At 46.2% G+C, this 14,535-nt stretch overlaps 2 protein-coding genes across 2 annotated transcripts; one reads left to right on the top strand and one right to left on the bottom strand.

Moving 5' to 3' along the window:
* Positions 1-513: 513 nt before the first annotated feature.
* CENPO (centromere protein O) lies at positions 514-7,505 on the bottom strand. Its single transcript, XM_053383793.1, has 5 exons — positions 7,321-7,505; positions 6,851-6,977; positions 5,365-5,624; positions 2,799-2,970; positions 514-1,392 (listed from the first exon to the last, which is right to left on the bottom strand). The coding sequence occupies exons 1-5, from the start codon at positions 7,393-7,395 to the stop codon at positions 1,211-1,213; spliced, it is 816 nt and encodes a 271-aa protein (XP_053239768.1). The 5' UTR covers positions 7,396-7,505; the 3' UTR covers positions 514-1,210.
* Positions 7,506-10,206: 2,701 nt separating this feature from the next.
* On the top strand, positions 10,207-14,069 carry PTRHD1 (peptidyl-tRNA hydrolase domain containing 1). Its single transcript, XM_053383794.1, has 2 exons — positions 10,207-10,548; positions 13,596-14,069. The coding sequence occupies exons 1-2, from the start codon at positions 10,222-10,224 to the stop codon at positions 13,764-13,766; spliced, it is 498 nt and encodes a 165-aa protein (XP_053239769.1). The 5' UTR covers positions 10,207-10,221; the 3' UTR covers positions 13,767-14,069.
* Positions 14,070-14,535: the final 466 nt, after the last annotated feature.

The raw sequence follows: 14,535 nt of genomic DNA on the forward strand, positions 1-14,535 counted from the left end.
ATCTTCTTGCAGTCCATGGGACTCTCCAGAGTCTCCTCCAGCACCATAGTTCAAAAGCATCAATTCTTCAGCGACCAGCCTTCTTTATGGTCCAGCTCTCACTTCCATACATCACTACTGGAAGGAATTTTTTTTTATTAATAAGGTGATGTGTGGAATCAGAGGGCTAGGAACCCTGAACTCACCTGCCCTTTGCTGCCCCAACATATTGCTCAGTGTCACCTGCCCTGCCCTTCCTCCCACCGCTGTCAGGTCCACCAGTGCTAACCGTTGCTAAAAAACACACCCATGGCCTGATTGGAATTCAAGCCGCTACCAGCCAACTGCTACTTATTAAAGACCCTGCTGAAACAACCACTAACACTAACAGGTTAATTTTATTTAACCAACTTATTTCTAGCAAATGTATTAGTGCCGGTAGATGAAACAGAATACCAAGCTAGTTAACTCTGGGATGTGGCAAAACTAATGGAGACTGGATGCTTAACAGGAAAAAAAAAAGGCAGCAAAATATTAGAGCTTAACTATTGGCCTTTTATAAAGAGCAATATAAGATTGATATCAATAAGCACATATGCTACAGATTCTTGTATATCCTCACCAGTGAAGTACACATTACTGTCCATGTGAGCAATTAATTTGCTTTTGAACGTATTATAAAAGTAGAAACATTTAATTTTTTTAAAAAAGGAAACTCCGTATTACATTTTAAGGTTCTCCACGTAGTTCCAGCTGCTTTTGCATGGTTGACAGCTGTTTTGGAGATGGCCAGTGACCAAGAAGCTTCTTGCATTTAAAATTGCAGCATCAAAACACTCTAGCCGGCCTCAAAAGGAAATAAAAGAACTGTTTCCCATGTGAATCCTGCCACATGAACCTGCTTTGGCCCCTTTCATGGTAAGAATATGGGATGGAAATGACTCCCACAAGGTCACAGAAAGCACAAAGGTTGAAAAGTGGAAAAAACTGCCGCACCCATAACTGGATTAGCAGCATCTAGCAGAATCTTTTGCCGGTAGCTGCTTCCATCACGCTTCAATAACGCACACCACTTTAGAGGTGCACACTTTGCCCACTGGGCTGGCAGAGAACTCCAAACAGCCAGCTGCTTAGAAGGCATCTTTTCAGTAACACAGGGAACAGAGGTTTTCTGTGTAGGGTTGATCTGCAGAAGTGCCACTGTTGATAGGTAATTCACATTGCAGCAATCTCAGAGAGCCGTGTTGTCATCGGAAGTCACGCCCGTGGAAGAGGCAGGCAAACCCGGTAAAGAAGATGGGCTCTGATTTTCTTCTGAGGTTGTGATGCAATGAAAAGCTTCATGAAGCGATTTCTCTTGGAACAGGGGCAAATGAACTGCCGCCATGTCTAGCATAGAGGCTGGAGAATTTTCTGTTGAAGAAGGAAAAGCGGGTGGGAGGAAGAGTCGAGGGTTACAGTACAAAACAGCTAGCCTCCCTCCCCAACACAACTTATTTCCTCCAGACTCTGGGGAAGTGACTTGGTTTTGTTGTCGTCCCAAATATCTACACATGGTGGAGAAAATATACCCCAAAAGGAGTTTCTCACGTGTCATTTTCACAAGCTAATCTGGACCGTATAAGGATGGTTTCATTGGTTACATCTTTAGCAGGAAAAGGCAACCTGCAACTGCCTTTCTTTCTCTTTTTTGGGTTGCATGCATATTCCCTGGAGACCAAGGGCCATCCACTCATCCTCACAGCTTGTTCACACACTCATAAAAAGAGGAAATGTTTATCTTTTGCATTTTATGAAGTAAATGGCGGTATAGGGAAAGACAGCCAGGGGAACCTCAAAAGGTGGTAGTATTGTTTATTTCGAAAGCCCTAGTTTTCTACACTTACAGCAACATATCTTGAGTGCAATAACTCTTCGGAAGAAGCAACTAAAACACAAACCCAGAAAATGTAATTCATGCAAATGTGTGGTGCCATTTAGGCACACTCTATATACTATTTCTGTGAGTTCTGCAGAGGTCTGCTCAAAACGGGTGAGGAATCTGTGGGCCTTCACATGATGCTGGACTACATATCCTATAACTCTGACCACTGGCCAGGCTATTAGGAGTTTGTAGTATTTGAAGGTTCAACTCTTTGGTTCTTTTTTGCACAATCAAATCCTAGCTTAATACACCAAGATATCCATGAGCTTTGTACAGGTGTAGACAGTCCCTTTGCCTCACCTTTCATGTGAGCATTGAAGCTCAGCCTTCACTTCTGATTCTGTGCAGGGGAACCCTGTGCCTTATGTTGGAGGTTGGGCCTCCGTGACCCCCTCGTATCTGCATCTCCCTGTTCTGCCTCATTAGCCATAGAAACTGCCTGCTTCTCTGTAACTTTTGCTCTCTGAAGCGCCAAGTCCTCTTCTGAAGAAGATTCCTCCAGCAGGGGCATGAACAATATCTTAAGAGGTGTGCACTTTTGAACCGTTCAGTCCGCCATCTTGATTCAAAATGGTGCCTGCCAATATCCAAATGTAGACTAAAATCCTCTCTTTGATCTCAGGGACCATGCCAATTTGCGCAATGATTACCTTCAGAGGTGCCCAAATAAGTGGCATTTGGAATGGTTCAGTCTGGCATCTTGAATCAATACAGCACCGGACGATATTCAGAAGTAGACAAAAACTGGCACCTACATCTCAGGAACCAAATTGGGCGATGGTATTCTAAGCTGTTTTCAGACGCATAGAGAACAGACGGACAGGGAGTGGGAGACGGACAAACAACTTTCTAAAGTATATAGTAGATTACCAACCCCAAGCTGCAGTTCTCTCACCTTTACATGCAACAGTGACCTCGGTTGGGAAGGCACTCATAGGATCTCCGTAAGTTAGTTTTGCTGTGAATGGGAAAGTCTGACCTTCTCCTGCCACGCCATAGTTAAATTTGAGTAGGTTGTATAAGGAATTCCCCTGCAAATGTCCTTCAAGGAAAGCAGCAAAACGCTCCTGCAAGTAAGGAGAGGCAACTGTAGAACCACTAAGATCTGTAGGAAAAGCTCAGCTCTGCATGCAGCACCCTGGTTGTCGTCAAAGGTCAACCACTGTAAAAAAACCACATACCGCTTTCCCAAATGTGTGGATGGATAAGTTTGTTCTAAAGCACCAGCCTGCCTTATTCAGAGGTTATCCAGCCTCACAGGAAAAGTTTGTGCCAGATTTGGAAATGCAATTCAAATTACAGCTCTTATTCCAGGTTGTTGTTTGGGGGTGGGGGAGAAAGTAAAGGGAGAATGAGGTTTCAATCTCACTCCCTGGCTTAATCCTGACCAGAGGTGTTGGACAGAACAATCCTGTGTTGGAGACAATTGTTCTCCTTCTGGGGGGAGATGCACTGAATCCCACACTCAAAATCCAGCTTTTTTGCTGGGCTGACACTCAGTAAGTTGGGACGGTGTGTTGCTAGGCTCCCCTGTTGCATGCATCTTGCTTGATCCAACTGGGTGGTTTTACTCAACTGGCCTTCAATCACAGAGGAAACCTTTTGCTCCCATTTCTGTGGGCGTGAGGGATAATCCACAGAGCGGCTACCAACAGGTGTGGGCTGCAGGCAAATGAATGCAGCTGAATCAGTGACTGTTTGGTGGATTCCAAACCCATGGGTGGTATCCAACTAACTCATTCTGCCACTGCAAGAATGCAACTTCCCACCCATCGTGTATTCCCTGCACTCTCCCCAAATCTGCTGCAGATTTTTGAGATAATCCACAGAACAGATTTAGGGGGCATGGAAGGAAGGGGGTGGAGTTCCACTATGCAAGTGGAAATCCTTGAAATGATGGAGCATGTTGGCTGGACACTGCCCCATGTCCTTTATGAGAGAAAACAAAGCTACAGAGAGAAGAACCTAGGCTTCCCCCTGCAGCCAGCAGTGTATCACTTTGAGGATCATGGCCCTTAGCAGGATCTCTATTATTATTGTATTAAGTATTGCGTAGAGCTCTGTGAGGCAGATCAGGCCAAAGCTTACTTGTCCAAGGCCACCCAGTGGCCAGCCTGCATAGTGCATATTAAGAGTGTCTAAAGCAGGCTTGTGCAGAACTTCTCCGAGGCCTTGTTAGGATACAGTTTGAACTCAAAAAAGCAATCGGCTCTTGGCGGGGTCCCTGGCCGGCTTAGACCTCTGAGGCCCAGGGTAAGAGGCTTGCCTCTCCCCTCTGCATGGGCCTGGTCTGAAGACACTGTGTCCACACCGAAGTTCACGTGGGAGGGGTCAGTGGGCCAAGGCAAAATCAGTAATATTTGCCCATTTAAAACAGAATAAGTTCAGTTATAGTAAGTGTCCCTTAAACATAAACAGTTCGAAAACAACATCTTTTGTAATCTAAGCACACATATCCTTGTCTGTAATCATGCTTTTAAAACTGAATGCATGACAACGTAGCATGACTTGAAATCTGTTTTCTAAAAAAGGCAAGTGCAATTTTGAGGTCAGTTGTTATACGGATTGCTTATTTATCATGAATCGTCATTATTGTGCAAAATATGAACCTGTCAACCAAACACAAGGACCATTTACTTTCCATGTAATGGAGAAACGCCTTTTCTGACTAGCAAGTAGCAGGCAGTGCTTCTGCAAAGTTCTAGGTACTTGGTATCCAGGTATCTTGCTCAGGGTTTTTACAGAGAGCCAAACAGAAATAATTAAATTTGGTTATTGTATTTTTAACGTGTTCTGGGTTTTTTTCATTTTCTCATCTTAAAAAAAAAAAAAAAAAGGAAATCACAATTCCTCCCCTAAATTCTGCAGTGGAGGAGGAGGAGTTTGGATTTGATATCCCGCTTTATCACTACCCGAAGGAGATTGTTAGCCGCTTTGAGACTCCTGAAGGGGAGTGAAAGGCGGGATATCAAATCCAAACTCTTCTTCTTCTTCTTCTAACATTCTCCTTTCCCTTCCTCCCCCACAACAAACACTCTGTGAGGTGAGTGGGGCTGAGAGACTTCAGAGAAGTGTGACTGGCCCAAAGTCACCCAGCAGCTGCATGTGGAGGAGCGGGGAAGCGAACCTGGTTCACCAGATTACGAGAGTACCGCTCTTAACCACTACACCACACTGTGCTACAATCCTGTGGGTTGCCCCGTGATTTACACGGTTTGAAACACAAACTGTACCAGCAACTGGCCAGGAGCACCTGACCCCTCATGGTGGAAGCAGCCAGAAGCCTCAAGGCAAAGCAGAGTTTTGAGACGACAGCAGCTCCACCCACCCTGACCTTCAGTAATGCTCTTCCTTTTGATCGATCGTTCAATTACAGTGAACAGGCAGTGCGGCTGAATAAAAATCTTGCTTCCCGTTTCACACACATAGTCTCTGAAGTGCACAAATAGGGTCTCTCCTACCTGTAACTGATCTGCCTGGAATTTTCTCCCAGCGTAAGCGTTCAGGTGGTTTGAGAGCACAGACAAGAAGCGCTTGATGTCTGTCTGCAGATGCTTGCGAGCGATGTGCTCCAAGGGGATGAAGGGCGGAACGGAGTGGCGCAGGATCCGGACTGGCTGGCGTATGTGGAGGTCCAGGTAATAGGAGTCCAGGTAGGTGCCTTCAAAGGCAGTGCTGATGCACAGACAGACTCCTTGCTTGGTCCGCTTCCCACTGAGGCCTAGGGAAAAACATCCTTACTCCGTATTGCGACAAATCAGATTTACAAGAGCAGGAGTATTAAGAGTAGACTGCTCCTTTACAGTGCGGAGGAGCATCAGATGATGAACAGTTTCCAGCTTCCTCTAATATTGTGCCAATTTATTTCTTATTTTTGATCCTGGCATGTGGTTTCATGAAGCACCCAGGATACCCAGCTACTGTCTGCTCCTGCTTGGTCCCAAGCTTTCTCTTCCCTTTTTGGCCTTCTGGACTCAAAGGCCTTGTCATTGGAAAAGAAAGAAGGAACTTGCACCCTCAGGTGCTCAGGATGACCCCCAACGTTTGGGATACATAAGAAGCAGTCCTAAGAGGAGAATGAAGCACACAAACAGCTGATATAAAGAAAGGGTATTAAGCTATATTACGAAAATAGCAGATTGTGAAATACCGATGGATCTCAGAAATATGCTTTTAAATTATTTGGAAGAATAATTGAAATGGGGGTTATTTTGACCCCAGTAAAATGTCAATACAGTGGTACCTAGCAAGACGAATGCCTCGCAAGACGAAAAACTCGCAAGACGAAAGAGTTTTTCGTTTTTTGAGTTGCTTCGCAAGACGAATTTCCCTATGGGCTTGCTTCGCAATACGAAAACGTCTTGCAAGTTTGTTTCCTTTTTCTTAAAACCGTTAATACATGCATTCCTATGGGAAACCGTGCTTCGCAAGACGAAAAAACTCGCAGAACGAATTAATTTCGTCTTGCGAGGCACCACTGTAACTATTTGTAGAAATAAACATATTTATCCTGTGTCTGAATGGTTTTTGGAATTTGGGAAGTTGCTATTATGTATGTTAATTTATTATTGCCATAAAAGAGAGATATAATGTATGAGAATAAGCTCACAGACAAACAAGTCAATTCTATAATGAAAAATCTGAAGAGAGTGTAAGATGCTTTTCATTAGAACTAAAAGCTTTCCTTCTCCCCCTTTGTTATTTATGGTGTGATGAATGCCTATTTCATCAACACTTTTTGTATACTTTTTACATTTACAATAAAAACTAAGAAAAAAGATCGACCCAAGTAGGGGATTAAAAGAGATGCACCACCCCACAACCTCTGTGTTCTGCAGCAGAGGTGCCAAATGCTGAATTAAGTCATTAGAGCAAAAAAGACAGAGAACTGGGGGAGACTCCACCCAGCAAAGACCTAGCCAAGCAGCATACAACTGAGAAGATTACCTGTCAGACGAAAGACGTGTAGTAACTCCTTGGCGCTCTCAGTCTTCCACTCCAGAAGGACTTGTTGAATCTCTGTAGCCTTAGAAGTCAGAGGACCACTTTTGGTTTTGTCTTTGACCCCAACAATCTACAAAAGACCACACGCTCAGCTGTTATTAAGTGGCATGTCTGGCACTACAAGCAGAAACCAGTTCAAGTGCTGTTGAAGATGTATGAACCTGGACATCTCTAACTGCAAAAAGCCACCACAGCAGAGGCTTCAGTCTAGGATTTCTAGAAATATTTCTTACGCATACCCAATTTCCTTAAGGGTTAAGACAAGAATGTTAAGTTGCTTAAATAAATATAAGCAACTGTTCTGACTTGATCATACGATATTTAATTTTTGCACATTTCCCTACTTGTGCATGCAACCGTGTGCTGCCATAGGCTTAAACTTCACCATGGTTCACAGTGCACTTTGCACCTACTTGAGAACGACACACTTCCAATTTGGCCCTCAGCAAATCTCTTTGACGCCTCAGTTCCTTGATCCTTGCTTTCATTCTGTCCACGTTCTCCTCATGTTCTCTCTTTTCCCTTTGTTTCTTGCGGGCAGAAGCTTCCAGCGTTTCCAGGTGGGAAAAGACACCTGCAAAGAACCACAATGCAAGTCAATGGCAGCAGCATCCATTTGTTTCTACTGCAGAGAACAACCGAACTATATTTGCATATTTGGTGCAGTGGACAAATGCAAAACTTGCCATTAAATTCACCTCATGAGAATTAACTTCTCTAATTTTAAGTTAAGACTGGAAGAAGAGCCTGCTTTGTTGTTGTTGAGTTGTTTAGTCGTGTCTGACTCTTTGTGACCCCCTGGACCAGAGCACGCCAGGCCCTCCTGTCTTCCACTGCCTCCCGCAGTTTGGTCAAACTCATGCTGGTAGCTTCTAGAACACTGTCCCACCATCTCATCCTCTGTCGTCCCCTTCTCCTTGTGCCCTCCATCTTTCCCAACATCAGGGTCTTTTCCAGGGAGTCTTCTCTTCTCATGAGGTGGCCAAAGTCTTGGAGCCTCAGCTTCAAGATCTGTCCTTCCAGTGAGCACTCAGGGCTGGTTTCCTTCAGAATGGATCGGTTTGATCTTCTTGCAGTCCATGGGACTCTCCAGAGTCTCCTCCAGCACCATAATTCAAAAGCATCCATTCTTCGGCGATCAGCCTTCTTTATGGTCCAGCTCTCACTTCCTTACATCACTACTGGGAAAACCATAGCTTTTACTATACAGACCTTTGTTGGCAAGGTGATGTCTCTACTTTTTAAGATGCTGTCTAGAGCCTGCTGGATCAGGCCAAATGGGGCCCATATAGGTCAGCACCTTGTTGTTACGGTGGCCAAACAGATGCCCATTATGGGAATCCCGCAAACAGGATCCCAGCATAAGACCCCTTTCTCCCCTCCTGTCGCTTCAAGAAACTGGTATTAAGAAACATTGCCACCTCCAATCTGTGGGATAAATCAGCCTCATATAAACAAGATGCATGGGTAGGTTGTGCTCTGCCCTCCACAGTCAAGGCAGTAATGCTCCTGAGCACCCGTTGCTGGCCTGATCTGGCTGCAGGGCGGCTCTAACGATTCTTCTCTGGTCTTCCTCAGCCATATCAGTGACTAGAGGACACACCTCTTGCGTGTGGCTTGTTTATTTAATTTGTCCTCCATTTGATTACAAAACAAACCAAGAAAGCACAAAAAGAAATAAAAACAATAAAATTATCAACAATAAAAATTTTATAATTTATACCCTACCCATTAAGAAAAATTGGCATCCATGATGTAAGACTTTTAAACTTTTTAAAAGTTATAGCTACTTATCTATAGATACACATATATATATATTAGTTAAATTAACATTTAATACTTCTTAATCTGTCTATTTACCTACCCTACATATATAGGTTGAATTCTATTAATGTTTAATAGCTTTTAAAAATCTATCGATAGATTTTACCTTGATACCTGAAGGAGCGTCTCCACCCCCATCGTTCTGCCCAGACACCGAGTTCCAGGGCTGAGGGCCTTCTGGGCCTTCTTGCTGGTGACGCCCTCCCACCAGATGTCAAGGAGCTAAACAACTATCTGACATTTAGAAGGCATCTGAAGGCAGCCCTGTTCAGGGAAGTTTTTAATGACTGATGTTTTAATGTATTTTTAATCTTTTGTTGGAAGCCGCCCAGAGCGGCTGGGGAATAATTAATTAATTGTTGTTGTTGTTGTAAAAAGATGGGCGGTGTAAAAATAACAAATTATTACTATTACTATTATTATATACAGTATATATATTGAATTCTATTAATGTTTAGTAGCTTTTTAATACACATATTGTTTTAGTTCAATTAACGTATAAGAGCTTTTTAATCTATCTACAGATACACATATTGAATTCTATTAGCGTTCAATAGCTGTTATAATGAAAAAGGGGTAAGGATATGCTGAACTAATGTTATGACTGGGAATACAGGAGAGGGAGGCGTGAGGAGGTCAAAGAAATAAGCGAATGAGAATTTTGAAAAAATGAGAAAAATGAGTTGGTTTTTAATTCTTTTTTCTCTTTTTTTATTCTGTTGTTATGTGATTGTTTTTTCTTCTTGTTGATGTATGTTCTGTGGTTTTTCTGTTTTTGTACGCTTTTTTCCGGTTATGATTATTCTTTGCTTTATTTGTGAAAACTTTAATAAATATTAAAAAATAATAATAATTGTTGTTGTTGTTGTAAAAAGATGGGCGGTGTAAAAATAACAAATTATTACTATTACTATTATTATTATTATTATTATTATTATATACAGTATATATATTGAATTCTATTAATGTTTAGTAGCTTTTTAATACACATATTGTTTTAGTTCAATTAACGTATAAGAGCTTTTTAATCTATCTACAGATACACATATTGAATTCTATTAGCGTTCAATAGCTTTTTATTGTCTTTCCCTGCCTTTCTATATACCGGTATATTTTGAATTCTATGACCGTTCAGTGACTCCCCTTTGCCTTCAGCCTTTCCTCCTTGACTCCCAGGCAGATACACGGCGTCTTTTCCCCGGAGCCCTTTCCATGCCCGGAACCGGGCGCGGCCCCGTCCTCACTCACCCTCCATCCTCCGAGCTTCGCCAAGGGCGGCCCTGACAGGGACACTCGAGCGCCTCTCTCGCCGGAAGAACAGGCCGCCGTCTCCGCGGCAACAGCCGCGTTCGAAAACCCCGCGCGACGCCCAGCGGCGGAAGTGCGTCACGCGCTCGCCTGCGTGGGGCGTCCTCGACGCTGTCCCGCTTTCGAATGATAACCCTCAGAGCGGCCTCCTTCCGTTCGAACAGGACTTTCCGTACAACAAGATGGCTGCCCTTTCGTGGACCTCCCTTCCTGGCGTCCTTCTCTCGCTTCCCCTCCCAGAACTCCGTTCGCCGCCGTCCTATTGGCGGAGCCCGGACTTCCGGGAGCCGCGCGCCCCGCCTAGCCGGGACAAGATGGCGGCGCGGGCGCTGGTTCAGTACGTGGTGCTGAGGGGGGACCTTCGGCGGGAGCCCCGCTCGTGGCCCTTGGGCGCCTCGGTGGCGCAGGCCTGCCACGCGGCCCTGGCAGTGGTGCACGCGCACTACCAGCACCCGGACACGGCGGCCTACCTGGCCCAGGGCGGCAGCATGAGGACCGTCGTGCTGGAGGTGAGGGATTGGGGGGAGGGGCGTGAGGGGGGGAAGGGCTTTGCTTGTTTATTTATGTATTTGGTCGTTCAGTCGTGTCCGCCTCTTCGTGACCCCCTGGACCAGAGCACGCCAGGCACTCCTGTCCTCCATTGCCTCCCGCAGTTTGGTCAAACTCATGCTGGTAGCTTCGAGAACACTGTCCCACCATCTCGTCCTCTGTCGTCCCCTTCTCCTTCTGCCCTCCATCTTTCCCAGCATCAGGGTCTTTTCTAGGGAGTCTTCTCTTCTCATGAGGTGGCCAAAGTATTGGAGCCTCAGCTTCAGGATCTGTCCTTGCAGTGAGCCCTCAGGGCTGATTTCCTTCAGAATGGAGAGGTTTGATCTTCTTGCAGCCCATGGGACTCTCAAGAGTCTCCTCCAGCACCAGAATTCAAAAGCATCAATTCTTCAGCGATCAGCCTTCTTTATGGTCCAGCTCTCACTTCCATACATCACTACTGGGAAAACCAGAGCTTTAAGTATACAGACTTTTGTTGGCAAGGCGATGTCTCTGCTTTTTAAGATGCTGTCTAGGTTGCTGTTTATGTATTTAAATACCACCTTTTACTCCCAAGGAGCTTAAGGTGGTGCACGTGGTTCCCCATCCCATTTCATTCTCACAACCCTGCGAGGTAGGCCAGGATAAGAGGATGTCACCCAGTGAGCCCCGTGACTGGGCGGGGATTCGAACCTCGGCCGCTTGGCTCATCAGAAGGACAACTCCCTGCCTCCCCAGGGCAGTACTTCCCAGTGGTCAGAGATGGCCGAGGAGTTCCAGCCCAGCCACATCAGGAGGCCTGTAGCCCCAGAGGGGGAGAGCAGCTGCCTTTGCATGCAGAAGGCCCCGGGTTCAGGCCCCGCTGGCAACTCCAGGTAGGGCTGGGAGAGACTCTGCTGCTGGCTAGGGTAAAGGTAAAGGGACCCCTGACCATTAGGGCCAGTCGTGACCGACTCTGGGGTTGCGGTGCTCATCTCGCTTTATTGGCCGAGGGAGCCAGCGTACAGCTTCCGGGTCATGTGGCCAGCATGACTAAGCCGCTTCTGGCGAACCAGAGCAGCGCACGGAAACACCGTTTACCTTCCCGCTGGAGGGGTACCTATTTATCTACTTGCACTTTGATGTGCTTTGGAACTGCTAGGTGGGCAGGAGTTGGGACTGAGCAACAGGAGATCACCCTGTCGTGGAGATTTGAACCGCCGACCTTCTGATCAGCAAGTCCTAGGCTCTGTGGTTTAACCCACCGCCACCCACGTCTACTGGCTAGTGTAGGCAATACCAAATTGGATATGGCAGTGGCCTGGCTTGATATGACGACCCTTCCTTGGTTCTTCAGTAAATGGGTGGGGATTGTGTCGCTTTGTGCAGGACAGCCAGCCCACCAGTCTTCGAGCTCAGCATTGGCCTGTGAGGGAAAGACCCAGAACGGCCAGTTAGTCTTCCTCTCCCCAATAACACGGGGTGGGGGAGTAACCTGTCTCTCATCCCTTTAGCCCCCTGTAATCAAGAGTCATTCCTGGCAACAGTTAGAAACAGAGATATGAAAGCTAGGAGTTAAATGGGACCTTAAACCTAGTTTGTGGGTGCAACAACAGAATGTCCAGGCGCACTTTTTTATAACAAGAATACGAAGCTGAAAATGAATGAACTGCAGCTAAAATACTGTGTTCATTTTTTCACATGGTCTAGTCCTTCCTCTGCCCACCCCCTATATATTCTTAAAAGGGTCTGTTTTCCAGTCTTCAGAGAGTAGCTTGAAGCGGGGATGCAGAACACAGTCCTCCTTTCCTTCCAGTCTGCAGTTTTAATCTGAAATCTTAGGCCCAGTACTGCACCCAGAGCTCGCGCTAATGAAATTCCCTGTTGCAAAATGCGTTGAGAACCATGGGAGTTTTGAACACTGTGTGGCAAAGTAGAGGATTAGAGGGGAGCTCTAGCAGACCGGGTGGCGCTGTGGGTAAAAGCCTCAGCGCCTAGGGCTTGCCGATCGAAAGGTCGGCAGTTTGAATCCCCGCGGCGGGGTGCGCTCCCATCGTTCGGTCCCAGCGCCTGCCAACCTAGCAGTTCGAAAGCACCCCCGGGTGCAAGTAGATAAATAGGGACCGCTTACTAGCGGGAAGGTAAACGGCGTTTCCGTGTGTGGCTCTGGCTCGCCAGAGCAGCGATGTCATGCTGGCCACGTGACCTGGAAGTGTCTCCGGACAGCGCTGGCCCCCGGCCTCTTGAGTGAGATGGGCGCACAACCCTAGAGTCTGGCAAGACTGGCCCGTACGGGCAGGGGTACCTTTACCTTTACCTAGCAGAGTGCTTGGGGGCAACTCTCTTTCCAACAGCAGCTTGTCTGTTGCAGGGGGCCTGCAGGAAGTAACACTGCTAGAGAAGGGCTGCAGGTGAGTGGCAGAGGCCCAATCTCTGGCATCTCCACATAGGGATGAGAAAAGACTCCTTGTCTGAAGTCTTTTGATAGCTGCTGCCAGTCAGTGTGGACAATACTGAGCTAGATAGCCCAGCAGTATAAGGCAGCTTCTTGTGTTGGTGAAGGCCTGCAGCTCAGTGAAAGAGCATCAGTCTCCAGGTAGGTCTGGGAGAGACTCCATGTCTGAAATCCTGGCAAGTCACTCCCAGTCAGTGTGGACAATGCTGAGCTACTTGGACCAAGAGCTTCCTGTGTCTCTGCCCTTGTGCTAAAGCTGAGGAGGGGGAACCTGCAGGCCTCCAGATATTGCTGGACTCCAACTTCCATCGTTGCTGCCCATAGGCCATACCTGCTAAAGCTGATAAGAACTGCAGTCTAGCAGCATCTGGTAGAAGGCCACAGGCTCCCAGTCTCTGCAGTAGTAGAGCTCTCAGCTGATGCTGTTTATTTTATATTTTATAGTAAGTAAATTTCTTCTGGTATTAAAAAGCAGAGGTGAACTAGTTCTTCTGCTGTAACACTATGGAAGCTACTGCAGTTTGGCATTGTTTTAATGTTGGGTGTTGCAGTAAGAATCTGATTTCCTTCCCCTGCCCACTTTTCTTTCCTTAGGCCCCAGATGAGTGTGCATTGACTGCGTTAGCAGAGGTACTGCAGCAAAACAACATTGATCACAAAGTGTGGATTGAACAGCCAGAGAACATTGCCACTTGCATTGCCCTTCGCCCATACCCTAAGGAGCACGTACACCAGTACCTGAAGAAATTCAAACTGCTGAAATGATCTTATGTATTTCTGGCCCTATTCAGGACTGGCCAAGAAAATCCAGTTCTCAGGTAGGCGCTTGTGGCCGAGAGTTTGTGGACAATTTGCAGTACCATGGTGAAGTGCAATAACTGAATCAGGAACCATCTTTTCATTGCATGTTGCTGGTAATTGTGGTTTCAACTGATGTGCGTCTCTGCAGTTGATTAAAGAAGGGTTTGTTGAGACTGATAAAGAGCTGGGGTTTTTTTATTTTAGCATAAAACACCTCTCTTATTTTAAGAAGAAACTCTTGATGCACACCTTGATCAATTTAAAGATTGTTACGAAAAAGGAGCAATGCAGCAGCGAGCTCCAGATGGCTGGAAAGCCAAACAGGATGTTGATGCTTGGGACTGTACCGTGGGAACAAAGGAACAGTCTATTCACTGTACTGAGCACCGGATGTTAGCTCAGAGTGTCATCTGACCTGTACTGGAAGTACAGGGGAGGAGTTTTTCTCTCTCTGCTGTTGGTGTTAAGAGAGTGCAGACACGTTTCTCTGTACTGCTGGAAAGACAGAAATAAAGGCATGTAAATACATTTCTGTCTGTCTCTTTCCCCTCCCTGGGGATGGCAGGGAAGAGGGGAGGAGTGGTGTGTTCTTCTCACGCTAGAGGAGGATCACCGATTGAGATCTCGCCTGATCTTGCCGGGAGTCGCAGACGGGGAGGTCAACAAGGAACTCAAGCCGGGTGCCTGGAGAGTGGCCAATTCCTCTGACTAGGCTTGATTCCTACAGAAAAAA

The sequence above is a fragment of the Podarcis raffonei genome, chromosome 3, assembly GCF_027172205.1.
Source record: "Podarcis raffonei isolate rPodRaf1 chromosome 3, rPodRaf1.pri, whole genome shotgun sequence".
NCBI classification, from domain to species: Eukaryota; Metazoa; Chordata; class Lepidosauria; order Squamata; family Lacertidae; genus Podarcis; species Podarcis raffonei.